The 27,197-nt window shown below is 42.7% G+C and overlaps 1 protein-coding gene across 1 annotated transcript in view; it reads left to right on the top strand.

The window, feature by feature from the left end:
- The window catches only part of adarb2 (adenosine deaminase RNA specific B2 (inactive)), a 207,673-nt gene that overhangs the window by 156,684 nt on the left and 23,792 nt on the right, over nt 1–27,197 (top strand). The window contains exons 4-5 of the mRNA XM_030757219.1: nt 16,412–16,526; nt 26,681–26,849. Coding sequence (XP_030613079.1) covers nt 16,412–16,526; nt 26,681–26,849 — 284 coding nt within the window. The remainder of the gene's footprint in view (nt 1–16,411; nt 16,527–26,680; nt 26,850–27,197) is intronic.

The following is a 27,197-nucleotide window of genomic DNA, read 5'->3' on the forward strand; positions in this document are numbered from 1 at the left end:
GAGCTTTTAGCACAAAAGGGATAAACAAAAAATGGCTTAGCTTAAAGCATGCCAGTGCTATATAATGTGACAGCCATCTTTTCAAGAATGATTCCTGACATGTGAGCTGTCTTGCTGCACTGTTCCTAGACATCATCACCTTTCTGCACTCCTTTCTGGCTGAAGGAAGTTCTGTAGTTATCGTCAAAATATTTACCATTAGCTGACAATGACGAGTTCTAGAAGAATTTTTTTAGAACTGTTCCTCAAGAAAAAGTAGGAATACCTAGGGCTGTGCAATTAATCGAATTTCAATTTTGATTCCAATCTCGGCTCCAAACGACCACAAAAACAGTGTAATCGACAAAAAAGATTATTATTACAAATATTTTGTCACATTAAGCTCTGCAAGTATACTCTTATTCCTGATTTGTGCTGCAGCATTGAGTCTTTGCGAGGCTCACAACGCAACTTGTGTAAATGGCCAGCGATGTTGCTGGCACTTACACATTTACGAGGTGCCTTGTGTGAGTTGTAATTACTGTGTGGTTGTGTCCCGACCCGATCGGGAAATCTACATCGTAATGTAACTGGAAACCCCTCTGAATCCTACGCCTTAATCTGATGTACGCCTGCCAAGAAATTTAACTACAAGCTGGGTCATGCAGCCCACAGCAATTCTGATTGGCCTGTTCAGCACCATCGACTCCTCCCGTGCATTTCCGGCTAGTTTTTCAATTTATCAATGATGATGATGATGATGATACTTTATTGATCCCACAATGAGGGAATTACAATCATCGTTTCAGTAAAAGGAATAATAATCATAGCATCAATACATCACACCCGAAAAACACAGACCACAAAGAGCGAGGACCCAGAAGGGAAAAAAAGTTTCAGCATTTTATTTGTTTCTGTCGGCCAGTACCGCATGTAAAACACCGGGACACGCCTGCAAGGTAATTAATATAAACAAACACAGATTTGCTACATAGTGGCATCTCCACCATCCGGTAACACAACTAATCTGTTCAACCACCTGAAGTTCAAACCCTGCACACCCTTCAAACCCTGCACCTCTTCCAGTATAACTAGTATTTGCTGGGTTATAATGGGCCAGCCGTGTTCTTGGATTGAGTTACTAACTGGAATTAATTGAATATAAATTTTGAACTCATGTACAGAATCTGTCAATATGTTGTAGCAGTGTATTAAAATGTGAGGACATTTATTTGGTCTAATTAACTTGGTCCTATTTCTTCTTAGTATTATTAGTCATGATAACTGCTATTATTTATTTATCTATACATTTATTACTTCTGTTTACTTTGTAAGTATTCATTTATTTTTTAATTTATTTACAATTTTTAGATTTTATTTATATATTCTGTATTTTCAATTTAGTATTTATTTATTTTTAAGAGATTGTAGAATTGCATTAGATTTCAAGGTATTCGCTGTTCTTTAAGTGCAATAATGCAGTGTACAAAGTCAATGAGTAATCGTGTTAAATAATTTGTGTTGACCAAAATAATTGTGATTATGATTTTTTCCATAATCGAGTATCCCTAGTAATACCAGGACATGAAAAGGACATGGGCTCACCCATGAATCTGAGAGACGCTACAGATGCCAGGGGATTCAGAGGCAAGCAGAGTCAAGCCTGCTTCCACAAACAGTAGCCAGCTGCAGCCACAAGATGGCAGTAATTTAAAGGATGGCACAAACAGGCAATGAGAGAAGCTCATGTGTTTGAGATGCAAGGAGAGGAATCACTTTCTCTTTGGTTTTAATTGAGGAGAGTTCACTGGATAAGTACTGCTCACCTTGCTTGCCCTGACAGAACACCCTTGGTAGACTTACACACAACAGGCTGTAACAGTGAAGGTGAAACTTGTTAAATAGGCACCAAAGCAAAGGACAGTTTTTTTTTAAAAAAATAACCAAATATTTCCATTAAAAAAAAGGTGCTACCCTCATTGTATTACATTCTCTCCCTCTGACTTTTCACAATAAAAGCCATTTTGCATTTTCTCCCACTACTGCTTTGCTGTCATCCAGAGCACACTATATCCTATTCACCCTTTGTCAATTTCTCCAGCCCTTTTTCCTCTTTCTTCCTCCCTTACAACAACCTCCCCCCGTGTCAAGCACCATCTCCCCTGAACCACTTTATAGAAACACAGTTACAGCTTTGGCTTGTTTAGTTGTGGCAGCTACTTCCCACAAACAGCCTGACTCTGCAGCATATCTGACATTCAGTGCTTTCTCTCAGCGCTGTTAACATAACCGCTGGTGGAGCTTAGAAGCTTTTATGTTTTGTGAAGGTAGAGAAACGGTGATCTCACCGTCCAAAGGTGAAACTCTCATTTGACTCCAGTTCTTTTTATGCTCAAGCTTCGCCTTGACTCCCTTATGTATCAGCAACACGAGTTACATAAGCCGCATGGAGGACAAAGAACATTTAAGTCGAGGAATAAAGAAAACAGCTTGTTAAAGCTCTTGTGCAGCATCTGGAAAGTTGACATGCATTCATTAGAAAAAGTGTCTAATGCATCCGAGTTCAGAGCAGTGGTGTATAATTTAACACTTTCAAAAGGAAGCATAGACTTAAAAGTAAAACACACACACAATAGGTATAGCACTTGAGTGTTCTTTGCTTTTTTCCTCTTCGGTTTGATATTGGCTCTCCTTTCAGTCTATTGTCATGCCTCTGCCGCTCTCTCTGTTGGCCTTCTGCAGGAGCTTATGAACACTGTGTATGCACATGACTCTAGTGTGTGTGTGTGTGTGTGTGTGTGCATGCACGTGTGCGCATGCATCTGAAAGGTTTGGTGAAAAGGAAAGAAAAGGTGACAAAAGAGAGCATGTGCATTTGTTACAGTCTATCTGCTGTTCTGCTTACTCTGCAAACGCCACCTGATGGATTTTTAGTAAATGTTAAAAGAGCAGGGGCCACAGACTGATTTCTCTGGCACGCTCAAAAGGCTTTCTCGTGCAGTTATTTGCATTCATTTCATCCGCAGGCAGTGAAGTGCATATTATATTGTGTCGCCCGAGCTGTGTGTGTGCACGTAGCGGTGAGAAGGATCATGCACTGTTTAAGCCTCTTCTGTCAGAGGATGTTTGTTAGAACCCACATTCATCAGTGCAGAAAAGAGCAGTGCTGTTTTCTCCAAAGGGCAGGTGTAAACATATAGCCACTGTCTGGAGGATAAACATACTGTATCACTGTTGGGTGAAAACCTCACATCTCTGAAATGTCAACTGAGCAGCTCTGTTTGACATCCCTGCATTCAGCCTGCCTGAAACTAGGTCCCCTTTAGAGGGATGGTTCAGTCCCTGCTGAAACATGACAATCTGGGAATTGTGCTTAAATGTGTATTCATTTTATTTTTTAAAAAAACTACTATAAGCAAATGGAAAAAAATAAGTAAGGAAAACCATGTTAAAGGGAAAAAAATGCTTTAGTTCATGGCATATTCATTTTTTTTATCCTCATTTGTAGTCTTAATGATTAAGAAACAGCCAACCACTCACACATGGAGATGGTATAATTAACTCAAAACATCCATCCATTAACTTGTGCTTATCCACAATCAGGTTAAAGCTAAAGCTTAGTTTATGGTCACCACATTGGCTGTGTAGCCCACCAGTTGTGATGTCACCACAGCTCCATCACCATGTATCCTGGTGCTTGAGGTGTAGCTGATTCGTTGCAGTGTTCTCCTCAGCGATAGGTGTTGCCACTGGGAAAAAGTGTTATAGGAGTAGAAGAAGTCCAAACAGGAAGTTTTCCCCACAAAGTCTCATCTTTTGAAAATGTCACAGCATCTCTCTCTGTATGACTGAAACGGTGGTAAAAACCAACCTGCTCGCACACTCGCGTCTTCAGCCTGGCTGCACCATGCGCAACATTCAAGAGGTGTAATGATGACAAGCCAGAATAACAACAAAGTGCAGTGGGTGCCAGGAGTTGCGATATCACGAGCGGCAAGCTCGGTAGAGTAGAGTATTGCAGACAAGCTTCTCCCACTTTCCAGCTCCTCCTGAGGGTCCCTGGGTATTCCCAGAGCAGTTGACATAATCTCTGGGTCTGCCTACTCAGGAGGCAAACTAACACAAAACATTAAATAACTGTATTCTCATTTGAGAGAGATTTCTTTTCATACAGTGTGTTACAATTTATATCTAATTGCTACTTTCAGTACCAGTGCACACAGGGAAACCTTAGTGTTCCTCTCTGGAACAGACGGTTAGAGTGTTATTTGTTATAAACGTGATCTTTCCTCAACCCCAACCAAGGGATTCACACCAACACTTGAACCCATAGTTTTTGCACGCAGTCATAGCCAGCCATACTGTATTGCCATCAGTGTTACAGTGTTAACACATTACTACAGTCACATTGCATTTTTCTGTTATCAAGCAATTTTTTTGGTAGCTCTATATAAACAAGTTTTTCTGTTATCGTTGAATAAGATGGTTAGTTTTTGGAAAAACAGATGAACTATTGAGAACAAACTATTACCTGATCTCTGTGTGGGAAGTCAGACCAAAAAAAAAAAAAAAAAACATGGCCTACTTATGAGGGATGGAGATTTACACTGCACACAGAATCTATCCATCCCTGTGAAAACATTAAATCTCTATAAATACTAGCAAAGACACCATCCTAACGCAAAGCTAGAAAAAGATCCCCAGATCCGGAATGATGCTCAAGCTGAGTGCATGTTGACCCGTACTAAGCAGCCAGAGCTCGATTCGCAGCTGATAACAAATGGAGAGATTGACGGGGTTGTAGCATAGAGGAAATGTAGTAGGGGAAATGTTTTCACCCACTTTGCTCAGCTTTGTGGTAATATATAAATATTTTGCAGACAGCTTTTGTGTATGTCATCCTCGTTAGGAAGGGGAGTTGTGTTGATATGTGGGCGTCTTGGACAAAGTTGCAGGTTAATTCAAAAATAAATAACAAGTAGGGTAATGAATTCTCTTCTGCAGGGAGGAAAGAAGTAAAGAATTACGCTTTTGAGTAATGACCCCAGGACTGATTGCCATTTGCAAATTTTGTAGCGCAGAGCCCAGAATTTGCAGAGTCATGCAGCACTATTAACTTGTGATAATGTTTATGGCGGCCCAAGTCTTCTAAAAAAATCTATTTCATTTTTGCTGTCAGTATATTCTAGCCAGTCCTGCACACACTGAAGGCCCATTTACTCAAGACAAAGTTACCTGTCCTAACCAGTTCCATTATTTTTTACCAATTTCCCACATGTCAGTGAGGCGCCCCAAACCAACACAACACTGACATTTACCCATGATCCCTTGTTGACTTTTAGGGATTCAAAAAGAGCACCCAGAGCTATGAATCAAATGTCAGCCCTGGCGCTGTGGTGGAAGCATATCAATATCTGATGATGTATGGCTGGCTCTAGGGCCTTTTGGCCACAGCAGCACCCACAGACATGATGCAGAGTCTGGTCCGCGCTTAGTCACCAGCAGAGGGAAGGCCTCTGGATAAATGACTCCTTCAGAAGCAAATGGACTCACCACAATGCAAAAGGAAATGCAGCTGAATAAGTTAAACAGTCTTGCACTCAGTCATCGAACTTGTTCTGCTTCAAACACAAACAAAAGCAGACAGGAAGCAGATACTTATTTCCAGTGTGCCCTGCTAGACTCACTGGCATTGAAACACGATGATTTTATTCACTTGAGATGGCATGTTGTTGTATTCATGTAAATTAGTAAGTTTTGTATTTTGCATTGCTATTAGCACCACATTGTACCCTTGACAGAACACTATGTTAGACATTGCATGACGGGGTGTGTGTGCAGACAAGCCTCTGAAAGCACCAGTGTTTCCCCTCGTCTTCATCTCTAATCTCCACGCCAAGAGGAAAAGCGGCGCTTGGCAACAGATGTTCACGGGCACTGTTCAAAGGGTGGCGCCGGGGTTTGAAGTCTCGCTGATTGCCAGGGTCGAGCCCACCAAAAAGAGCCACAGCGGTATCTTCAAGAGCAGCAGAGATGGAGGCGCGGCCACCGCGTCTGGGCTGAGGCCGACACAATCGCCCACCCTTTGGAGGGAGCCATCGCAGTGCTTCAGAAGAGCCATTCCACTCTTTTAAGACATGAAAGTCAATTCTAGAGTCTCCCTTCCTCTTAAATGTTTTAAAGCCGTTTGCTGCAGTCTCTCCACCTGTCGAAAAAGCAAACAGTTTTCCTGGATTTATTATTTCTGTGGCTTCGCTGTCTGGCATAAAATATTACTGATTCCAGACAGAAAAGCTCTGTTGGGAGATGGAGAATAGAGTTGGACTGATAAATCTGTGAGCAGACATCATACCAATATATGACTTTTATTAAAAAGTCGGTGTCCCACACCTCTGTAACGATAGAGTCCATCTCGGACCAGAGCAGGTGAATATTATTTTGCTGTGATTATTTTCTTATATCAGATACCTGGCCTCAGAGATGTGTCGGGAGGTCGTATTAACTGTGAGTTAAGCCGGCACTGCCCTTTGCGGAGAAGCCTCTACTCAGCCTTCGGTCCACATTCGTCTAAATGCTGATTCACAAACACAGACATGAAGAGAACAAAGCTGCATCAATGTGAAACACGCCAGAGTGAAATAAATCAGTTGTCCCTTAAATTTAACAAAATATAGTTTTAGATATAAACAGTATTACAGAGCAAATACGCGGTTGTAAATATGTTTCCTGTTTTTAGTGGATTTTGGTTCACAGGTTCACGGCTGAGTGTGGAACCGTGTGAACTAAATCACGTTCAGCTAACTGTTGCACCGCTGGAGACGCTGATGCTAACAATCTAGCTGACAGCATCATCAAGTGCTGTCACTGCGTGCAGTGTTTGTTGTTTTTGTGTGTAAAATTGTGATTTTCAGTGTAAAATAAATCTGTATTAGATGCGCGCTTTGCCCGTTTGTAAATGGCCATAAACATGCAGTGACTTGTCAAATGTAGGCTCATCATTTCTGGTAGGTGGACGGCTCCCCCTGTACGAGTTGAGACAATGCTACTGTGCCAAAATTCACTCATTACACAGTTAAGTGTACTACGTGCAGGTGTAGTAGTCTAAGTATCCATATAGGAACATGGTGTCTTATTTGGCTTCATGAAAAACTTCACAACCCTGTCATTTTAGTTCCCAACATTGAGCCCTTGCTGCTGCCGAGCTCTGCAGCGTTCTCTCAGTCAAATCATGGTAGCAGTTAACTCTGAAGTCTCTTACACACCAACTCCTTCAGGATTAATAACTATTGATTTTTTTAAAATGACAGTTTGTTGCAATTGATAAGCGCTTAATGGAGATCGTCACTCCAAAGTGTCTCTGGGGCAGTACGCTGTCTGCCGCTGCTTCCGTTATCCCTTACCACACACACACACACACACACACACACACACAAACTTAGAGCAAAGAGGCTGGTCTCTTTCAGTCTCTGTCTCTCTGCTGAATCATGGGCAAATTAATGGGAGTAGTGTGAACAGCCCTCGGGGGCCTCTGGAGTGGCCTCCTCCTCCTCCTCCTCCTCCTCCACCATCCTCCCTTAGTAAACTACGGACTGCAGATGATAGACTCTTGTTAAATCCTCATGGCTGACCCTCTCATTTCCTCCTCTGTCTCCACACAGAATCTTTTTTCTCTCTGAGTACTGCTCTCTTCCTCTTGTCTTTCTCTCCACCCTTCTCCCCGTCTCTCTCGGGGGTAGGTCATGTTATCTTTTCACGGGAGTCCCTCTGCTGGCCTTTGGTGCATAATGTATAAAGCCGCTGGTGTGTGTTTTACACTGTGCCTGACATTATTAAGTCATTTTAGGCATATCACTGCTTTTATCTCTACCATGGAGGCTAATCAGAGGGGATTTATACCGAAACGACTTAGGCGCGCTCCATCTGTTGTCACCGTGAACCTTTTATTTTTTTCTCCTCTGGCTCTCTGTGATCTCCTCTGCCCTGTGCATATTTTAAAGACAAATTCAGGAGGAGCGTGTTAACTTGTCTGTGAACTGTAAGCTGAAACAAAAAGTGCCATAGAATATATTTCAAATAAACCTCAGTTTTCCTCTGAGGTTTATTACAGTAATTATATTTGATGTTATCTAATCAAAAATTGGGAGATAGCTGTGATGTGAATGATTATACAGAATTGTGGCATGGCTCTGGAAAGAAGAAGCTAACACACCTTCTGGCCAGGCTTTTGCGAGAATTTGGCTTTTGTTTTTCCAAGTGCAGATTTGGTTTGGAAGATTATCAGACACACTCAGTTTGTACTTCTCTGCTCACCACATGGAGAAATGAAAATGGCAGGAAAAGGACAATTCACCATGACCACTGCTGAACTGTAAAATCACCACAGATAGCAGCTGTCTTTTTTTCTTTTGTTTGTTTTGTTTTTTGGTCAACTTTCACATCAACACCATTTTCTTGGTAGGTTGACTGGTGATTCTGTAGGTGTGACTGTGAGCATGAATGGCTGCCTGTGTCAGCCGTGCAGCCAGTCCAGGGGTTTACCCCCCCCCCCCCCCCCCCCAACTCATGCCCTGGCTGGGTTAGGCTTCAGTTCCTGTGAACCTAAATTGGATAAGAGGAAGAAAATGGATGGATGGATACAAGGCGGTTAATATTCAGACCAAATCGTAGCAAAAGTTTGCAGGATGAAAATATAAAAGAAGCATAAGAATCTCTAAACCAAGAGATGTCTAAGAGATGGGTGAGTCCCAAAATATGAATGCAAATTAAGCGTTCTTAAAGCCGATCTGTAATTTCTTGAGTCTTGGGGTGTCACTGCTTTTTTTTTTTTTTTTTTTAAACTAATCTTTAAACTAATCTTAAGTTAATGTTGCCTGTCTTTGTTTTCAGTCAGACTCTGTAACTTAATTGAGATGAAATCAGAATTGTGTGAAATGTTTCATTGTGCATAAAACAAAGCCTACGTAGACCTCACTGGACGTCCCCAGACATCTCACACTTATGCCCTAATGGGTCAGAGCTGTTTTGGCTGCACGAGCAGGCCTATAAAATAGTAGGCGGGTGGTTTTAGTGTTGCGGCAGTTGATTAATATGAGGTTTATCTATAGTTGTGGATGTACCTTAAACTTGTGAATGTTTTATGTAACTCTAACATTTGCCGTCATGATTCAGTGATGGATGAGAAGAGAGGAAACTATTTAGAAGGTGATGGATTAAATTAAAAAAAAAAAAAAACAAAAGCTTATTCAGGGACCTGGCAAGCATGGTTTCCAGATTACAACCACACAAAACATGGAGCCACAGATGGGCCGAGCCCTGATAGTGTCTATGTTGTATCTGGCTGAGCTTGTTTGATCAGATGAAGAGAATTAAGATTGATAATGAGTTTCAGAGAGAGTCATGCATAGCATCTGCCCTCGTTGGTTATGATTCAGTAGCTTCAGTTCGATTTGGCTTCAGTGTTGGGGTTTGATTTCCCAAATTAATGTTTGGATTTAGGCTTAAGGGCATTAGTAACTTTGAGCAGATGTAACCAATCAGGAGACATATGAAGGTAGTGGCTACCAAACGTTGGGTTACACTATTTTACTTTAAATCATCCATGAAAAATAAGTCGGGCCTTTGAAGGGTCACCGCGTACATGATGGTGGATGGTGGGCATCAATAGTTTCTTTTTTCGTAGAAGCAGGAAAAGCCCTGAGCTGACATACAATGTTTTAAAATGGTTGCAGTGCCCTAGATACAGTACAGTTCAGAAATGACTAAGTGACAAGCAGCTGCAGGTGTGACTCTGAGATGATTCAAGTTCCTGAGTGTCAAAATCACACAGCTGCTTATTGGCGCTTGGCCCGAGATGGTTGGTTGTGCGTCTCCTGGGACTGTGATCTTATATTTTATATGTTCATAGTGGGATTTATTCTCTGTGGACCAGAAGATGGTGAAACCATGTGAAAATGACCTTCTACCTGAGATGAAGGTAAACTCAAGTCCCATCAAAGTCATTAGGATTCATCCTCTGGGGACAGTGAATGTTTGTACCAAATTTCGTGGCAATCCATCCATCAGAAGGAGTCAGGCTCATGGGTGCCTGTACAAACGTCTGTATTCAAGTTATTCATTCTGGACCCACTGGACTTTTATCCAATGACGGTGCATCTGTATGCATCCAGAGTGGTGGGCTATCTGATGAACCCACAGGCTGACACTATCCTCCTCAGAGACGTGCTGCTTCTATGGCTAAAAACCCCATTGCATATATATTCTAAGTTGCCTCTTGCCCTTGTCATGAATTTGGCTGTACAGGAGGGGTGGATCGTTACAGTAGAACACAGGGATTGATTGCAGCCCCAAGTGGAGAACATCAAAGACATAATGAACCACTTCTATGTTTAGCATCATCTCTAGAAAGTAGTGTCCTTGGTTTTTGGATGAGGCTATCATTTTCGTGGTAGCTCATCCTTGACTCTGATACTTACCACATGCACCAGGCTTGTCGTCTTGGTTTCCACCTTTTCAAGCCTAATGAGGAATCTCTGCTTGAGCTCTGCTTTAGCTCTGCTTTGCTGCTGGAAACCTGTGGTGCAGCATTGCATCTTCCCCTTCTCTCACCCACACTTGGGGAAAGATGGAGGGGAGAGCTGTGGCAAAGACAGATCAAATACACCATCTCTGTCACTCTCTCGCTCTCTCTTGTGCTCCTTCATCTGCCTTTGTTCTCTCTTGCTAACATCAAACATGTGGTTTGAAAGGGAAAAAGCCTCTTGTTATGATGACGACGGCCGCATGGTGCAGCCCGGCTGCCTGATCTGACTGACAAGGTCCCGCTGTTCAGGCAGAAAGTTTGACATGTGCACACAGACACACACAGACACGCACACACAGAAGTGAAATCTGTTCCATGGGCTGCAGGGCCATCTGGCCATAGCACAGGAAAAGGTTAGATCTGGTTAGAGGCGAGGTGCAAAAGTGTTTCACAGCATTCTCCAAATTTTACACAGTTCAAGTCCTGCAGGTTGCACTTTGTTGTTGTCACATGGCACGGCCACATCTCTTACTGTCAACTAAAGGCAAGACAGCAGACGACCGCTGAACGGAGATCTGAGTGGTGACATATCAGTTTTGTTTTTATTTCCCTCTTATGATACAGATCTAGAGGACAGTAAGAGAAGGAGCAAAAAAAGACTTAGGAGTGAGAGCGATGCTTTACATCACATGGAGAACAAACAAGAGGGAAATCTGTCTCACCGTGAGGAGTCTGACTTTTTGAGAATCTCAAAAGCCCCCAGAGGCAGCGTTTCCACCAAATGAATAGATATCCATTTTCAAAAGCCTCATGCTTGGCGACAGGCGAGGGACGGGGAGCAGGAAGGCTGGGCTGGTGGTGGAGGCACAGGGTGGGGGGTGTGGGGGGATATCTAGGCAGAGGGCAGACACTATTAAAACTCGGGAGAATGAATTGTTAAATACCTCTATAAAGAAATATAAGACATGGCCCCATTTTTTATGCTGCCTGGGCTGCTCTGCAGGCGGGTGATAAGGTGGTGAGGGTGGTTGGTTGAAGTGTGTGTGTGAGTATGTGTGTGTGTGTTTTTCCCTGGGGGTGGGGTAAAATCATGCAGTGATGTTCATGTAGGAGTGACACGCATGGACACAGACGATCAACATGGCTGCCTCAGTTTTACGCGCCATGTTTCACCAGATTAACCGAGGTACAGTGTGCAGAAGCACACGGGCGGCGTTACGAAGGCCCTAAAAACACAATCGGTGATGAATCTGGAGTCTTCTGTCATCCCTTTGGGGGCCACACCACAAAACAATAAATAACACAGTTGAACTTTTTTTTTTTTTTCTCCCCGTCTGTCATCACCCCCTGCCAGCACACACAGACTTCTAGGTCAAGCAGCAGCGGAGAAAATTTTCCTGTTGACATTTTGTGTTTCTGGCACAATATTGACTTCAGAGGAAAAGGCAGCAGGAGGACTGATGTTGAATTCCCACATTACCTTGGAGAAAGACAGCAAACTGTTTACATGCACAAACAAATGGGGGCTGGATGGATAGATTAAAAAATATGATAGTAGTGAAGTGATTCTTATCTACATATTAAATGTTATTCTTTATCATGATCTGGGTTTCTGAAAATTATTTTGAAAACCAGAAACTTGCATGCTGAGTCTTTTTCCGGTTGTTTTTTTCTTTTTTTTTGTGGCTTAAAGGAGCCATAATTAATCTTTTGACAGTAACAGTATTCAAGTGCATTCACGCCATTGTACACCATTATGTTACTGTGTATGCTTTGTATGTATGCTGTGTAGCATTCTTTGTTGCATCCTGCTTCCCCAAACCAAACAGCAACTAGCTAGCTAACCAGTGGGAAATCTAAAAGAACGATCACATTAATGTTGATGTTGCAGTCGTGATGTATATAGTATTTGGTCATAAATCTGGCTACAATATTCTTTACAGGGATACATGCTAAGTAGGACATGATGATTAATTACATTTTGTTTTGAAATCTGGTTTCCAACAATACATTTTTTTTTATTTAACAAGATCAATTAAGTTGCTTTTCTGCCATGTGTTGTCAGGTTATTGCAGATATGATGAGCATCTTGTCAGTCAGCAAATTGTATACTGCACAAACTGAGAAGTCACTGGAGCTGAGCTGCACAGATCACAGGGAAGTGACCGCTAGAGGGTCGCCAAAGGTTGCTGACTGATATAGTTGCAGAGACCTGAATTTGTCTTAGAGCAAATAGAGTGAGAGGTCACTGTTTCACTTTTTAATGTTGCTTTATTACTCAGCTCCTCCTCCTGATTTGGACTGATTGTGATATTGCTGCAGTAAATCTCATCCATCGCAGCTGCAGATGTTACTAAGTAACTGCCGCTGCCTGTTTCCTCCACCCTCAGGATGCCCGGAGGAATTGCCAAGTAAATTGGTCAGAACTAATGCAGCAAAGACACCAGGTGGGCAGAGAAACACAACAGCCAGTACAGCAGTTTCCTGAGACGCATTCTGAGTGGCGCTTACATCAGTTACCTGAGACAGATTTTGAATACCAAATTCCCAGACGTAGCTATAGTGGAGCGGCGCTAACCTTGATGTTCATCTGAAAACAAGCCAGCCGGCCCTCCTCTCGCTGTGTGGGAGGTCACACTGCTCTTCTCTCTGACTGAGGAGTGAGATCCTTGGCCTCATTTTTCTGCCACATTAGGTCCACACTGAAGGTGGCACTCAACTCCCCCACTGAGGAATGAGTGCATGTGCTTGTGTGAGGAAAATGATAGGGGGAAAGTGTACAAACAGATGTATGTATTTAGATGTTAGATATAAACAGAGGAAGATGGAGAATAGAAGAAGGGAGCTAAAGCTTGTAGGTCACTGCCTGTTTTCCTGTTGAGTCAGGTGATGCAGATTAGGTTAGATTGTGCTGTTTCTATGTGAAAATTATAGGTTCACAATCACTGTCGGCTTCTTGTTCCTGGCACATCACTGCCCTCTATCACAAACCAGCCGGAGAGACAGAGAAACCTCACAGTGCAGGAGGAGGAGAGGAAAGGACTGAAAAGACAAGGAGTTAAAAAGATGAGAAGAGAATGAGGAAGCATGAATCGTCAGAGAGAGAGAGTCGAAAGGGACGAGAGGAGAGAGCTAAAGGAGACGAGGAAGAAGCAGGAGGGAGGGACGGAAAGCTGGGCTGTTTGCCAGGGTCTATTCCACCTTTGCTCTCCGGGCCTTTCTGAGCTGCCACCTTCTCTCACCTCTGTAATGTCATCAATGAAAAGGCCTTTAGGAGGGATGGAGGACTTGACTCTGGGTTCAGAGTGTACCCGACACCAGCTGACGCTGCCAAGCCAAGCAGGATTCTGTTCAAATTAATTGGATGTCACTTTCAGGAGCAAGAAACAAGGCAGGGGTTTTTTTTTTTTCCCCACAGATTTTGTTACTTGTGTCGCCGTGTAGAATCTGAGCAGTTTGCAGGACTGGAGCTCATGAACTCCAGCAAATAATGACAGCGTGAGACTGGTTTTCTCTTGGTAATGTTCTGCATACTTAGGATTATTTTAACTATGGAATTTTGATTATTGAGTCAGGATAAATTTACATAAATGTTGTCAAAGATTGAAAGATTTCCCATCAGTCTTTGAGCAAAAATATATTTGATTTATATTTTGTTAGCTTTAATATAGGTCGGTCTTCATTAGGGTAGGGCTGAACGTATTAAAGGTACAGATTGTTAGTAAAAAAGTGGGTTATTGTAAATGTGTCTGCTGTGTTGAAGAGAGATCAGCTGAAGTTGAACTATGGCAGGGCTGAACCTGTTTGTACCAAAACAAAGCTGTCGATCTGCTGTCGATCTATATTCCTGTCTTTATCTATCGCTCTGGATGGTGACCAAAATAATAAGATTGTGGATGCAAATGGCAGAAATGAGCTTTCTTTTAAAAACAGGGTTGGGAACTCAGTCATTTGGGAGGGGCACAGAGTAGAGCCACTACACCGCCGCATCAGAAGGAGCGGGTTGAGGTGGTTCAAGCATCTGGTAAAGATGCCTCACAGGTGAGGTGTTTACAGCATGTACTACTGGGAGGAGGGAGACCCAGGACATGATGGAGGGATGGCATCTCTTGACTGGCTTGGGAACGCCTTAGTGTCATCCCGGATGAGCTGGGGCAGGCAGCTGGGGTGAGGGATGGCTGGGCATCTCTGCTTAGATGCCCAGACCCGGATATCTTTCAAACTGAGCATGCTAGACCTTATGTAATACATGAAGAGGGTTTTGTGAATCATTGTAGCACCCAGTCTACCTTCAGTCCAAGATGAACGAAATCAGTAGAACCACCCAGAAACGATACTCTCTGCAGCTTCTCTAGCAGATAATCATGTGAGTGGACTGGATGATTTCTACGACAGTATTTGACAGTGCAGACAGACCTGTCTGATGTCCATGTTCTGTAAAAATTAGTCGGGCTAAGAAACAAAAGTTGCGATAGTTCTGAGCTGTCTGTTTTTTTGTTTTTTTGACTTGTTATAAATAAGTATGCTCATCTCAGATGTGACCTGTCACCCAACTGTTAGCTTAAAAGCTCCGCGCTAAGTGATTCACTGTGATGACTTTTCACCACTCTTTCCTGTTCTATTCTCCGACAAAGCTTCGGGCTGACACCAGTGTCAGAGCGGCAATATGTCTGTGTCCATACATACACACCCGCACACCGCCCGCCACAACACAAGCTGTGAGCACCTCCGCCGCCAGTTCCTACTGTGAGAGTATTTCACAGCCCTGACGAGGGCTATAATGTGCAATATGCTCACTAATTCATTTGCTCTCTTCGCCTCTTTTTGCCCTTAATCTCTCTGCTGCTCTCTCACTCTGTACGTCTGTTACTGTGGCATCTGTTGATGTCCTTTTAGCCACCGTAGGCTCAATCTGTCCAAAGGGCCCACTCCGCTGCCGCTCTATTGCCATCTCCCGGTGATCCGTTTATGCTCTACAGTTGGCGTGGAGGCTGGTTGGAGATTAAGCCCTTAATTACTACTCGAGTAAAGAGCATTAAAAATTCTAAGGGGTGTGAAAGCGATGCACAGGCCTTGGCAACATCTGGTGAACAGTGTGGATTTAGCGGATGTCTGGTGAGAAGCGTTGAGTTCGACTGGAGAGGGTGGAGGGATAAACGTAAGAAGGAGCATCGTTTTATTGATACTTTGCATTTTGAATCGAGTAAATGATCGTGTGAAACGTGGTCAGATTGAGAAGCGCAAACAGGAACTTTTTAGAGGGCCTCCAAATGGCAGATGGTGGAGGAAATGAGAAGTGAAAAATGGTGTCCAGCACGGCGATCCACTCCAGTGAAGTCAGACAGGAAACAATGATCTGGGACAAGCGTCAACATCTTTTATTTTGGGAGATGCTGGCAAAAACAGAATCGAGAGAGTCGATGACTCAGTGAAAACTTTTCCATTTGCGTTACAATTGCAGCACTACTTGGCCGGATAATGTAAGTAGGTTACATAGGGAAGAGTTTTTTTTTTTATGTACACATTGTGTCCCTTTAACAGCTTAACCCGATGAGGATATACTGATTAAATCCACTGTGTTCATTGTTCACTGTGCATTGTTCTGCTTTCCTCTACGCATGCAGGTGAAAGTGAACATGGGTTCTCACCTAAAATAGGGCCTGAAACACTCAATGGCTACTGGATGACAGTGATTTATAAAACTGTTGGAAATCTTTTTTATAGTGATGCCTAAAGAGCATTTAGAAGATTTCTCTATGTGCTCATAGCTAAACAGGTAAGTTGACTTTTAGGAGCTAAACCTCATGCTTATTTACCTGAACAGGTTAGCAAAGTGCAGCAAATTTCAACCTGGGTAGTCAGTCTCCACAGCTTGTGTCCAGTAGAAATTAAGGGAGCAATTGTGTTTTTCAGGACTTTGCTGATTCAATATTCCACTTGGTGAGGGAGAAGTACCGGTCGCTGGTGGGCGGCTGCAGTCCTGCGCACGCTCGGCACAAATCCCTGGCAGGCATCGTAATGACCCGAGGTATGGCAAATTTCATTGACTTTTATATATCACTTTGAATTATTGAAGTGGTGCAATATAAATTGAGACAGTAAGGGGGGGTAAAAAAAAAAAAAAAAGAGGGAGGGAGGGAGGGAGCATCAGAAAGGGGTGAGGGAGGGATTGTGGATTGAGAAAGAAATGACAAACTGAGGGTGAGAAGAGAGAGAAAGTTTCTACTCCATGCTGTACCTTCTACCCGTGCATGAGAGTATACCTTCCTGATGAATTATTGACTGCTTAGAGTCTCTGAGGAGAAAGAGACATGGTAGTGAATGTCAGTCATCCTCACTGCATACTGGACTTTCAGTGCTCAAGGAGCTTTGACAGGAGTTCCAGATGCCACAGTGGGAATCTTAACTAGATCACCTTAATGTGACGGCGTGACTCACTGAAGGAACAGTAAGTAGGAGGACGTTTCAATCTGCTTTTCTCCGAAAGTGTGAAACAATGAGTTCCATTACTAGACATTTACATTACTACATCTCAGTATTTCAGGAGTGCCGTTTGTTGCATTAGATCAGGGCCTCCCACACACAGACGTGTAATTTCTGCTTCAACAAGCATAGCACGTAGCACACATCCACCCGAGGACGAGCTCACTTTAAATTTGTGCAAAATAAGCTGTCAGGTTTCTTATAGAGAAACTGCAGCGTGATATAAATGTAAGGTCAGTCACAACAAAGAACAACTTGGGTGTTACTAGCCATTACCTAATAACATGTATTTCTGGATATTAGCTTGCGTGTCATTCTTTAACTATTGTTAAATGTTATTACTGTAAATGGGCATTGAAAATTGTCATTGGCATTTGTTAGTTTAAGCTGTTAGTTGTTCCCATTAGGGCCCCATCATTTCCGCCGCATTGGTCTCTTTGCGTTCTGCCAGCGACGTCATCACACAGTAGTGGTGTGCGATACTGCAAGATTTGATATTGATCCGATACCAACTACACAGAGACTGATACGATACAGATACTTTTTAATAATTAACAAGAATTTCCATGACTTTTAAGTGTTTTGTGATTTTTTTTTTTCCTTTGGATCATTAATTAGTTAAAATCCAGGACAGAATTGGGTAAAGTTTATAGGTAAATAGAAAATACTTTTTGTTCTGAAACAATAGAACCTTAACAAAACAATTTTCCCCGTACATTGTGATGTCTGGATTTTTTTTTCTTAAATAAAGTGTACAAAATGATCACTCAAGAACCAATTAAAACTTTTTTTCAGGTAGGGTGTTCAGAAAGTAAAACACAAAAGTGTAATAAAAAATATTCCTTCATTCACTAATTTTCTAGTTTTTTTCTTAAATAAACAAGCTGTACAAAATTATCACTCCACAACCTTATAAAACATTTAAAGCAAATAGTTTTTTTTCCCCAAGTAAAATATGCTACGTGTCACATGACGGTATAACACTGCGGGGAGGGGAGGACCAAAGTGTGCCTGCTCTGTGCTGTAAACAGTCAGCTCGCATCTTTGATGAAACCGCAGCGCTACAGGAGAGAAACTGAAGCTAAATTATCGATCTCATTACATTGGTATTGATCAATATCAGTACCAACATTGGTATCGATATTTGGATCGATCCACAGTCACATCCATCTATGCTCGCTGTTAGGGTGCATGTACTCACAGGTATAGAGAAGAATTAGTCAAAGCTGGAAGCAAAGAAGCTTTTTCTATAAAGTCTCATTTTCTCAAACTGTACAGTCTGTGAATCTCTGAGCTCCTGTACTGATATATCATTAAAAACCGACTGAGGTGGCTGCAGCACAACATCCCAGGTTACAAATGACATCAATTTGACCTCAGTTTTGTCATACAGTGTTGTTAGACAGGCACCGGTTGATAGGTATAAGGGAGCCCTTGCTTTACACAGGCGAATATGTTTTGATGTTTGCAACACTGAGGAAGCGGGCCAATGTGTCCATGAGGCTTCTTGTTTACTGGACATGAGACTGCTTATTCTGTTATTAACCGTTTTTATTTCTTTGGATTTAACTGGGTGTAAAAAGATTAACTACTATGATGTTACACATTGGTTAGTTAGGTTCCACTATGAACCCTCAAACAAACTGCCGGCATCTTGCTGTTTTGAAACCAGGCATGACGAGTGAGGGTGGATCTGACTGAGAAATCTCATAGGATGTCAACTTTTAAGCTAACACATTAGGAGCATCCTAAGGCACAACCCCCCCTTTATATTCCTTTTTGATCCCTTCCACATGTGCTTTTCAGGGTCACGGAGGGGCTGGAGCCTATCCCAGCTGCCATAGGGCGAGAGGCAGGGTACATCCTGGATAGGCTGCCAGTCTGTCGCAGGGCTAACACAGAGACAGACAACCATTCACACCTATGGGCAATTTAGAATCACCAATTAACCTGAGCCCAATAAGTGCATATCTTTGGACTGGGGCCAGAGTACTCGAGAGTACATATGGAGAAAACACACAAACACGGTGAGATCATGCAAACTGCACACAGAGGCCCCAGCCAGATTGTGGATTTAAACCCAGGACCTTCTTGCTGAATGTGAGGCAACAGTGCTAACCACCACGCCACTGTGCTGCTCCTAATTACAATACATTTGTGATTTTTTTTCTTTTTACTCACTGTTGAAAACTCTGAACTCATTTATTTTCAGATTTCTGTGTTACGCAGTCTCAGAGCAGGATATTTCCAGGAGCAACATTATTGTGCATATTTTTGGCACAGGCAACAGATTTGGTCTGTCATTCAATATTGTGTTGTGGGACTATATGGGTGAACTTTCTCACTTAACCTGTAACAGGCTGCTTTTCTTTTTATTTAAAGGGTAGGTCAACCAATTTACATATGAAATTATCATTAAAAAATGAATAAAATTGGGGCCATTTTGCCTTTATTATGCATTCAGTAGTGAATAGCATACAAGTAACAAAAGAGGATGTGCTTTGCCAACTTTTGACACATTTTATTCACATATATTAGTAAACAAACTAATAACTTTTGCCCCAAGAAATGAAAGTTAACCTGAGATAAACACCTTATGCAGCAATATTATATGGGAAGATATATAGTAAAAGTCATGGTACAAAACACAAGGCTTTCACTCTCTGTGGGATGTACTGTAATATAAAAATGACCATACACACACACACACACACACACACACACACAGGTGTCTTATCTGCCTGTGTAGCTGCAGGCTGCGGGGGTGGAGGGGTCAGTGAGAAGGGATTGGTATCTCAACTGTCTTTGGAGTGCAGCAGCTCATCAGTTTAGACTTCAGTGAGGCCGGCGCTCATCCTGACCTAATCCAAACCCTCTCCTCTGCCTCCCAGTAATTGCTTCTGTTTGTTTATTAATAGCACACATTATCTTCAAAGATCCAGACATAGGGCTGCCAAGTATTCGCAGTAAGGCGGCGGCGGCAGAAGCGGCGTGGTGGCCAGAATCCGTGCAGTCAGACACCAAACTTGACAGGAACACTGGGGAGTCCTGTTCTGCACCCCTCCCTCCTTTTCTGTCTCTCTCTGTGTCCCATGCCTCTGCTTTTGCCTCAAGAATATTAATCAGAGTCCGTCTTTAAACCGTAGACAGACAGTGACCCCCCCCCCACCACCCCCTTGCTGGACTCCCACTGAGACATTTGAGCTTCAACCTGAGTGAGATTAGCCTCACCACCAGGCTGAGAGTTGCAAGACGCCCACCAAAGTAAACTGCCAGAACACATTGTCAGAAAGTGTGGAAAATCTCATTTGAATCCGTCTGAATAGCATCGGCTGTCTGGAGATGGGAAACAGCACTTAGATGTGTTCGGGGAACACGGAAAATCAGGAACGTCCACATGTAAAGATTTGTTTGCTGGGATGGAGCGAGAAAGGCTTCCTCTGAGGCTTACCCCAGGGACTGAGAGAAGAGATGATAGCAGAGGGTTTCAAACGAGTTGATTACAAATGCAAGTTGCTTCTAAGTCTCCGTATCCATTTTCAAATGGGGATTTTTCTCTGCTCTTAATCTGGTTTTATGGGTGTTGCAAATTTTACCATTTAACAATCACATCTGACAGCAGAGCAGAGATGCACTCAGGATTTGTTGCAGCAGGGAGAATTTCGAGAGCTCCAGCAGCATTTCACAAAGACAACCTTATATGTTGAGAGCGGTTTCCTGTTAAAGCTAATAAAGATTCAACAGGGTGCATTCTCTACTCTTGCCAAGTTGTGTGTGTGTGTGTGTGTTTTTCTTTTCCCCCCTCTCTCCTGCTGCTGAGCTTTTTCAGAGATTTGCTGCGATTCAAGCAACACGGGTTGGATGACATTCAGCGTAATCACCCAACATCTTGTGATGAAAGAACACAAGAAAGATAGGATTTACGAAGCACAACCTAAATGGCATATAAATGAGTTGACTAAAAGTTGACCTTGAGAGCTTATTCTGCTTCAGAAGAAAATGTTTTAATGTCTGCGTTGTGGTGCTCAGAGATAATGGGCGGCTTATTAGGAAACATTTTCCCTGTTTTATAACCATAGAGAATAAAGGGATTCTGATAATCACTTTCCAGCGTCTTTGAGTTGCAGTTGGCATGTGTAATAATGGATCATTGCAAAGTTCACGGTCATGTCACTCCCTGTGGTTTCTTACAGTTATTGGCTGTAAAGTATCCTCAGCGATTTGTGCTCACTTTTTTTTTTTTTTTTTTTTAACGTCAAACATGTAATAGCTTTATATGTTCTGGAATAATTCATAGCAGCTCACTGACAGGCAGTTTAGGTTCCTGCTGTATTTCTCCGGGGTTTTTTTTGGGGGGGGCACTCTAGTAGACGAGTATTCAGATCCTGTGCTCCAAAAATAGCAGTACAGCACTTTACAGATACAGGCTGAGAAAGTAAAGGTCTTGTATTAAAAGTTTAATTTAACTGAAAGTAAAGCAGTATCATGACCAGAAAGCATATATTCGAGTGTCACTTTTGCTTACCTGCGCTCCACCTCACACAGTAATTATTGATTAGTTGACTCCTGCCCCCTCCCCCTTACTTTAATCCATCAATCCAACAAGGAATCATTGAATCATTGTAGGTGAGGATCAACCAGTATGAGGGATGTCCTTAAGTAAACATATTTCCTCACACTACTCTCGATTACTGGTTTATCAGAAGGCATCGGCCACAGAAAATGAACATCTTAATATGACTACAGTATTAAAAGATTAAAGAAGAGTTAACCCAGCCTGCACGGGCTACCCGAGACTTCAGTGACACGGCTGGGGTGACCAATACAGCGACCATGATGGCCCTTCAGGAGGGGTGTCCACAAAGCATTTATTCAGCTGCTTTAAATGGAAGAGCTGTGTTCTTTTACACTATATTAAAACACCAAAATGCTGGACAGATGTTACTACCTGTCACATCTTACTTGAAATAGTCTTATAAACAACAATGGACGAGAAGTCAATACAGCGGTTTTCTCAGCATTCGTGCATGCACCAAATTTAAATCCCCAAATGATCACAGTGTTGATGTAAAAAAAAAAAAAAAGATGCTTAGAGGAATATTGAGTTCATTGTTGGTCTGCCAGTCAAGCTGCAGGCAGCTAGAGTCGGGTACATGTTACTTATTCCACATCATAGCAACCAAAGTGCCTCAGCTGAAGAAATGCTGTGCCTCCAACACGCTCTGAACCGCTCCCAGCTGGGTATTTTCAGAAGAGTGCCCTGCATTTTCAGCTAACAGAAAACACTTTGGTGTACCTGAAAGTCTGTCTCAGCTCTACACCTGTAGATTGAGTGGAGCTGCAGGTTTTAACGCAGTTTTTTTTTTTTTTTTTTCCCCCACGTGTGTCACTGTTGACGTCGATGACCTTACTGAATCACACTATTTTCTAGCCTCATGGAAGCAGAGGCCTCATAAAACAAAATATGAATTTAGTGAAGTTGTGCGATCTAACAGCCTAAACAACTGTCTCCCAGTCTGCTGCAGCGTAATGTAGTGTGATGCAGCCTGGTGGTGAGAGGCCATTTTTGCCAACATGCAGACAGACCGAGTGGAATGGACCATATTGTGTGTGTGTGGTGTGGTGTGTTGTGGTGGTGGTGGGGTAATGCAACATTAAGCATAAACACACAGGAAGTGCATACAGTAGCTTTTTGATAAATGCGTTGACTTACATTCTGATGGAAGAATAAAACAACCTGGTTCAGCAAAAATGCGTCTCACTCTGATTTCCTTTGTGGCTGAAGCGCTCCTGTTCATTGGAGCCTTTGAGCTCTGTGTCTTTAGTCTTTAGTTCTCAGAGCGGATACAACAGAAGGACATACTGTTCTGCTTTGTTAAAGGAGGCGCAAGCCTCAGTAGCACAAACATGCAAGTAATGGTGCACAATTTGTGCATGCAGGGCATAGTTTTGTGGCACAGGAACATTAGGAAAAGAAACATTTTAATCACAGGTACTGACACGAGTCAAGACCAATAAAATTAACTCACTTTTACAGCACTCAAGCAATTTTTTTTGACAGATGGGGCAGTAATACGCCACAAAGGCTTTTCACAAGAGGAGATCAGAATCCCTACAGCTGACCATAGTGTTCAGTCAAATAAGTTAAACTGCCCAGCTTAGCCTCAAATAAGGCCAGTAATAATCTTGACTGTGATTTGTCTGGGTGCCAATCACTTGAATATGAGTGCAATTTTCTCACACTTTTGACCTGGCAGGCCTGCACAAATTCCCTTTAATTCCTGACAGGGAAATTGCACTGCTTTGCTTGATTATTACCACTCCTCCTACCTCACTTTCCCTCCGTGTAGGCTAAGCTAAGTTCAGGAACAGTAATCAAAATACCATTTAAGAAAAAAACACACCTTTATGCACCTGCCCGAGAAGCCTCAGAAAGCACCTTCTGGGTTGCCATAGTGAGGCGGTGTGTGCTTTGTTTTCCTGTTAAAGGCCTGTGACAGCAGCGGTCACTGAGTAGTATAGTGCAGCTGCCATAATGAGCAGTTCCAGGTCTCACTATGATGTACATGCTTTCTGAAAGTGCTGCTGTCCTGGGGTGTGACATCTTTGAATCACCAGTAATCAACAGATGTATTTGTGTGTGAAGAGTGCCCCGGGCCTTTGAGTCTGCTCTACCTTGTTCCTTTTGACCGTCTCTTTTTGTACATGTGAGATGCGGCTGATTATTCTTGGTTTAAAAACAGCATACTGCCTGTGGGCTCTCTGCCTGCCTCTCTCACTTTCTCTCTCTCTCTCTCTTTCATTCATTTCTCCTCCTCCTCCTCCTCCTCCTCTTCTTTCTCCTGCAAACTGAAGGCAACCTCAGTGCCAATTTCATGGGAGGGTAGCGAGCAGCGCTGCAGAAATTATCCACTGCAAAATTGATCTAAACAATCGCAAAGTGGAACGGCAGGGAAAAGCAGGAGAATGAAATTGGGAGAGTCTGTTACCTTTTTGAACTTGCTTTATCACTGAGAAGGAATTGGGTTGCATTGCTTACAGGGAATGTCAATAGCTGAACTCATGATATAGAGTTTTTCATAGGATTGTGCAGTCATACATATTGTATGTTTTACTGTAATAGTGCAGAATTTTAAACCTACAGAAATCTGCTTTAATATCTTGATCCAAGCTCAATTGATACATTTGATCAATTGCAGAAAACTGCACAGTATGACGTGTTTTCTGAAACTGTGGGTATAGCACATGCATAATATTGTGTTGGTCCCCTTTTGCTGCCTAAACAGCCCTGAGGACCAACACAGTATTAGGCAGCTACAGCAGCTCGTCTGTTGGATCAGACCATACGGGTCAGCCTTCGCTCCCCAAGTGTGTCAGTGAGCCTTGGCCACCCATGACCTTGTCATGACCCTGTTGCTGGTTCACCACAGTTCCTTCCTTATACCACTTTTGATAGATGCTGACCACTGCAGACTGTGAACACCCCCTCAAGAGCTCTAGATTACCACCACAAGAGTCCAGAAAACAAAAGCTCCCATACCAGTGTGTTAAGCATAGTGAAAGATTTAGCAGGCAAAGAGCCACATATTTTCTTCAGAGGTTGGTGGAGACCAAAGGAGGAGTAAATGTTGGACTTCTTCACATGGCCCAGTGACTAATACTGCCATGTATCTGTGGGTTGTGTACTGTAAGTAAGCAGCCGTTTGCCTAAAAGGCCAAAAATGTGTCGACCTAAAAATGTCAGTATGTCAAAGATGAGCTTTTACTGCCCCCAGGAAAATCTGATCATGTATTGAAAACTGTATTGAAAACAGTGGCTGGAGTGTTCTCCCCTAATCTGTGGAAACAAGTTAAATGATTTCAGTCTGCCTGCAAAACTAGGACACTGAACAGAACAATACAGATTCCCTTCCTTTGATGCAAATAGTAAAAAAAACATTAATCCCAGGTTTTCCTGTCGTGACTTTGACAATATTTAAAAAAACTTTTTCAATGCATTAAATTTTTAAGTTAAATTCTATTTTCAGGTTTTCTGCTTTCTAGAGTAAAAGTTTAATTTGTTTCACCTTACCCAGACTTTTCCTTTCTTCTTCACTGTTCTGTTTTTTTCTATAACTGCCCCACACACACACACACACACACACACACACACACACACACACACACACACACACACAGTCATGCACCCCCCTCTCCCGTTCAGCTTTTTTTCCTCCCCTGCCCTCCTTCCTTCTCCTCATCACTGAAGGTGTCAGGACTCTAACGCTGCAGTGCCATCTGGGCCGAGGCTGATAAAAGCTCATGTGCCGGTCCGGCGATGCCTGCAGGTCTGCCAGAAGCCAGCGAAGCCTGACTTTCAGAGGCGATGGGAGAGATTTGTGGCAGAAAGGAAGGAATGGCAAGCCGTGAGCGTGCTGATCCAGCGCCCCCGCCACCACTTGCCCTCCTCCTCCCTCCTCTGCACGACCTCTGTCTATCTGTCAGTCAGTCACATGGCCCCGCACTGGCCTGAATCCTCACTGAGAAAAAGTCTCTTTTTGTTAAAGGAAAACCAACACGAGACGGGATGGCCTTTTGATCGGCGATCTCTCTCGTAGCATATTTTCATTTTTCATTTCTCTTTCCTGTCATATCATCGCAAACAGAGTTAGTTGGAATCTGAATCTCATAGAGGTACCATACCGTGAATTTCAGACGATGCCTTGCAATCACTTTTTTAGCACTTACAAAACCAGATTATGGATACAGCAAACTCCTTCCTTCTTCTCTGGACTGCCAGCCTGCTAACTCTGCATCAGTTCAACAGAAACACTGACAGATGTATCTGCTGGTTTGGGGAAGTAGATATAATTCCTACGGTTAACCAAAATGAGCAGCAGTATACATTTGCTATCTGGGTAGCAGCCGACTATTTACAAGTAGTAGCAACAGGCTAAACAGCATAGGGATGTAGCAGTAAAACGTGCTGTTAGTTGATCGGTAAATAAGAGGGCACGTGGCAGCAGCTGTGGCAGTAACTGATCAAAGATAGTGTCATAAAGGCTTTCTTCCCTGAATCACCATTAAGTTCTTAAAGAAGCACACCTACTGTGTTCTGTGCTCCCTCGACATGATGACTTGCACAACAGGCTAATTTTGTTGCAATTTTGTTCCAATTCCTGTGGTTTAATTAATAACGTCAGTGCAAAAGAGTAGAAAAATATGGATGCTAAGGCTGTATATTCTTGTATTTTAATGCCACACTTTGGTTCAGCCTGCAGCTTGCTAAGTAGGGTCTGTTTTTTTTTTAGTCCAGTCATTCATCATATTTGAGGGCACAGAGGTTTGTTTTCATTAGTTTTTTTTAGTGTTGGACTCTATTCTGTCAAAATGAACTTCTACATGTTTTCATCATGTAAGCGACTCTTGTTGTGGTTTGGCGCTTTATAAATAAAATTGAAATGAATTTAATGTCTTCTTTTCTTAATTTTCATTGAGGGAACTTAAATGCTTTGGTCAGGTCAAGGTAGAGAACGTGCGTGTTCTAGCACATTTTTTTCTTAACGATGATAAAATGCCTCCCACAGATCGAAAGGTGAGAAAGGACATGCTGCTGGCATTAAGGGTTACTATTAAGCTTATGGATTGAGGAATCAATGTAGTCAATGGAACGTATGACAGCCGCAATAATGTGAACATTTGTCTGTATTTGTTCAACAGGTCTGGACGTGAGGCACGCCCAGGTGGTGGCGTTATCTACTGGCACCAAGTGCATCAACGGAGAGTATCTGAGTGATCAGGGACAAGTAGTCAATGACTGTCACGCTGAAGTCACAGCCCGAAGAGCCCTGCTACGCTTCCTCTACTCTCAACTTGAACTCTTCTTGAGGTAACAGATTTATCTTCTGCTCTATCTTTAAAGCACGTAGAGATTTCTCGAGTACTGCATGTGCACATTCTGCAGCTTTTAAATCTCCTTGTTATTTATGTTTCAAGTCCCATGAAACGGGCAGATAACTCTTGCTGCAGCTAGTTAATCGGTTATCTGGAAGGCCCCTTTTTGACTGACTTCTGCTCCTTTGCTGATCATTACACTGACACTGAAAGTTGGATCTCTACCTTTGTAGGAGTTTGACCCACTGATTGCTGAATGTAAAATGACAATCAGCCTGTGAAATTATGTCTCTAAATCCAGTTGATTAAACTGAACGGTCAGAGCGAGACGTGAATTATTCAA

Source organism: Archocentrus centrarchus, chromosome 20 (genome assembly GCF_007364275.1).
Source record: "Archocentrus centrarchus isolate MPI-CPG fArcCen1 chromosome 20, fArcCen1, whole genome shotgun sequence".
Lineage (NCBI taxonomy): Eukaryota > Metazoa > Chordata > Actinopteri > Cichliformes > Cichlidae > Archocentrus > Archocentrus centrarchus.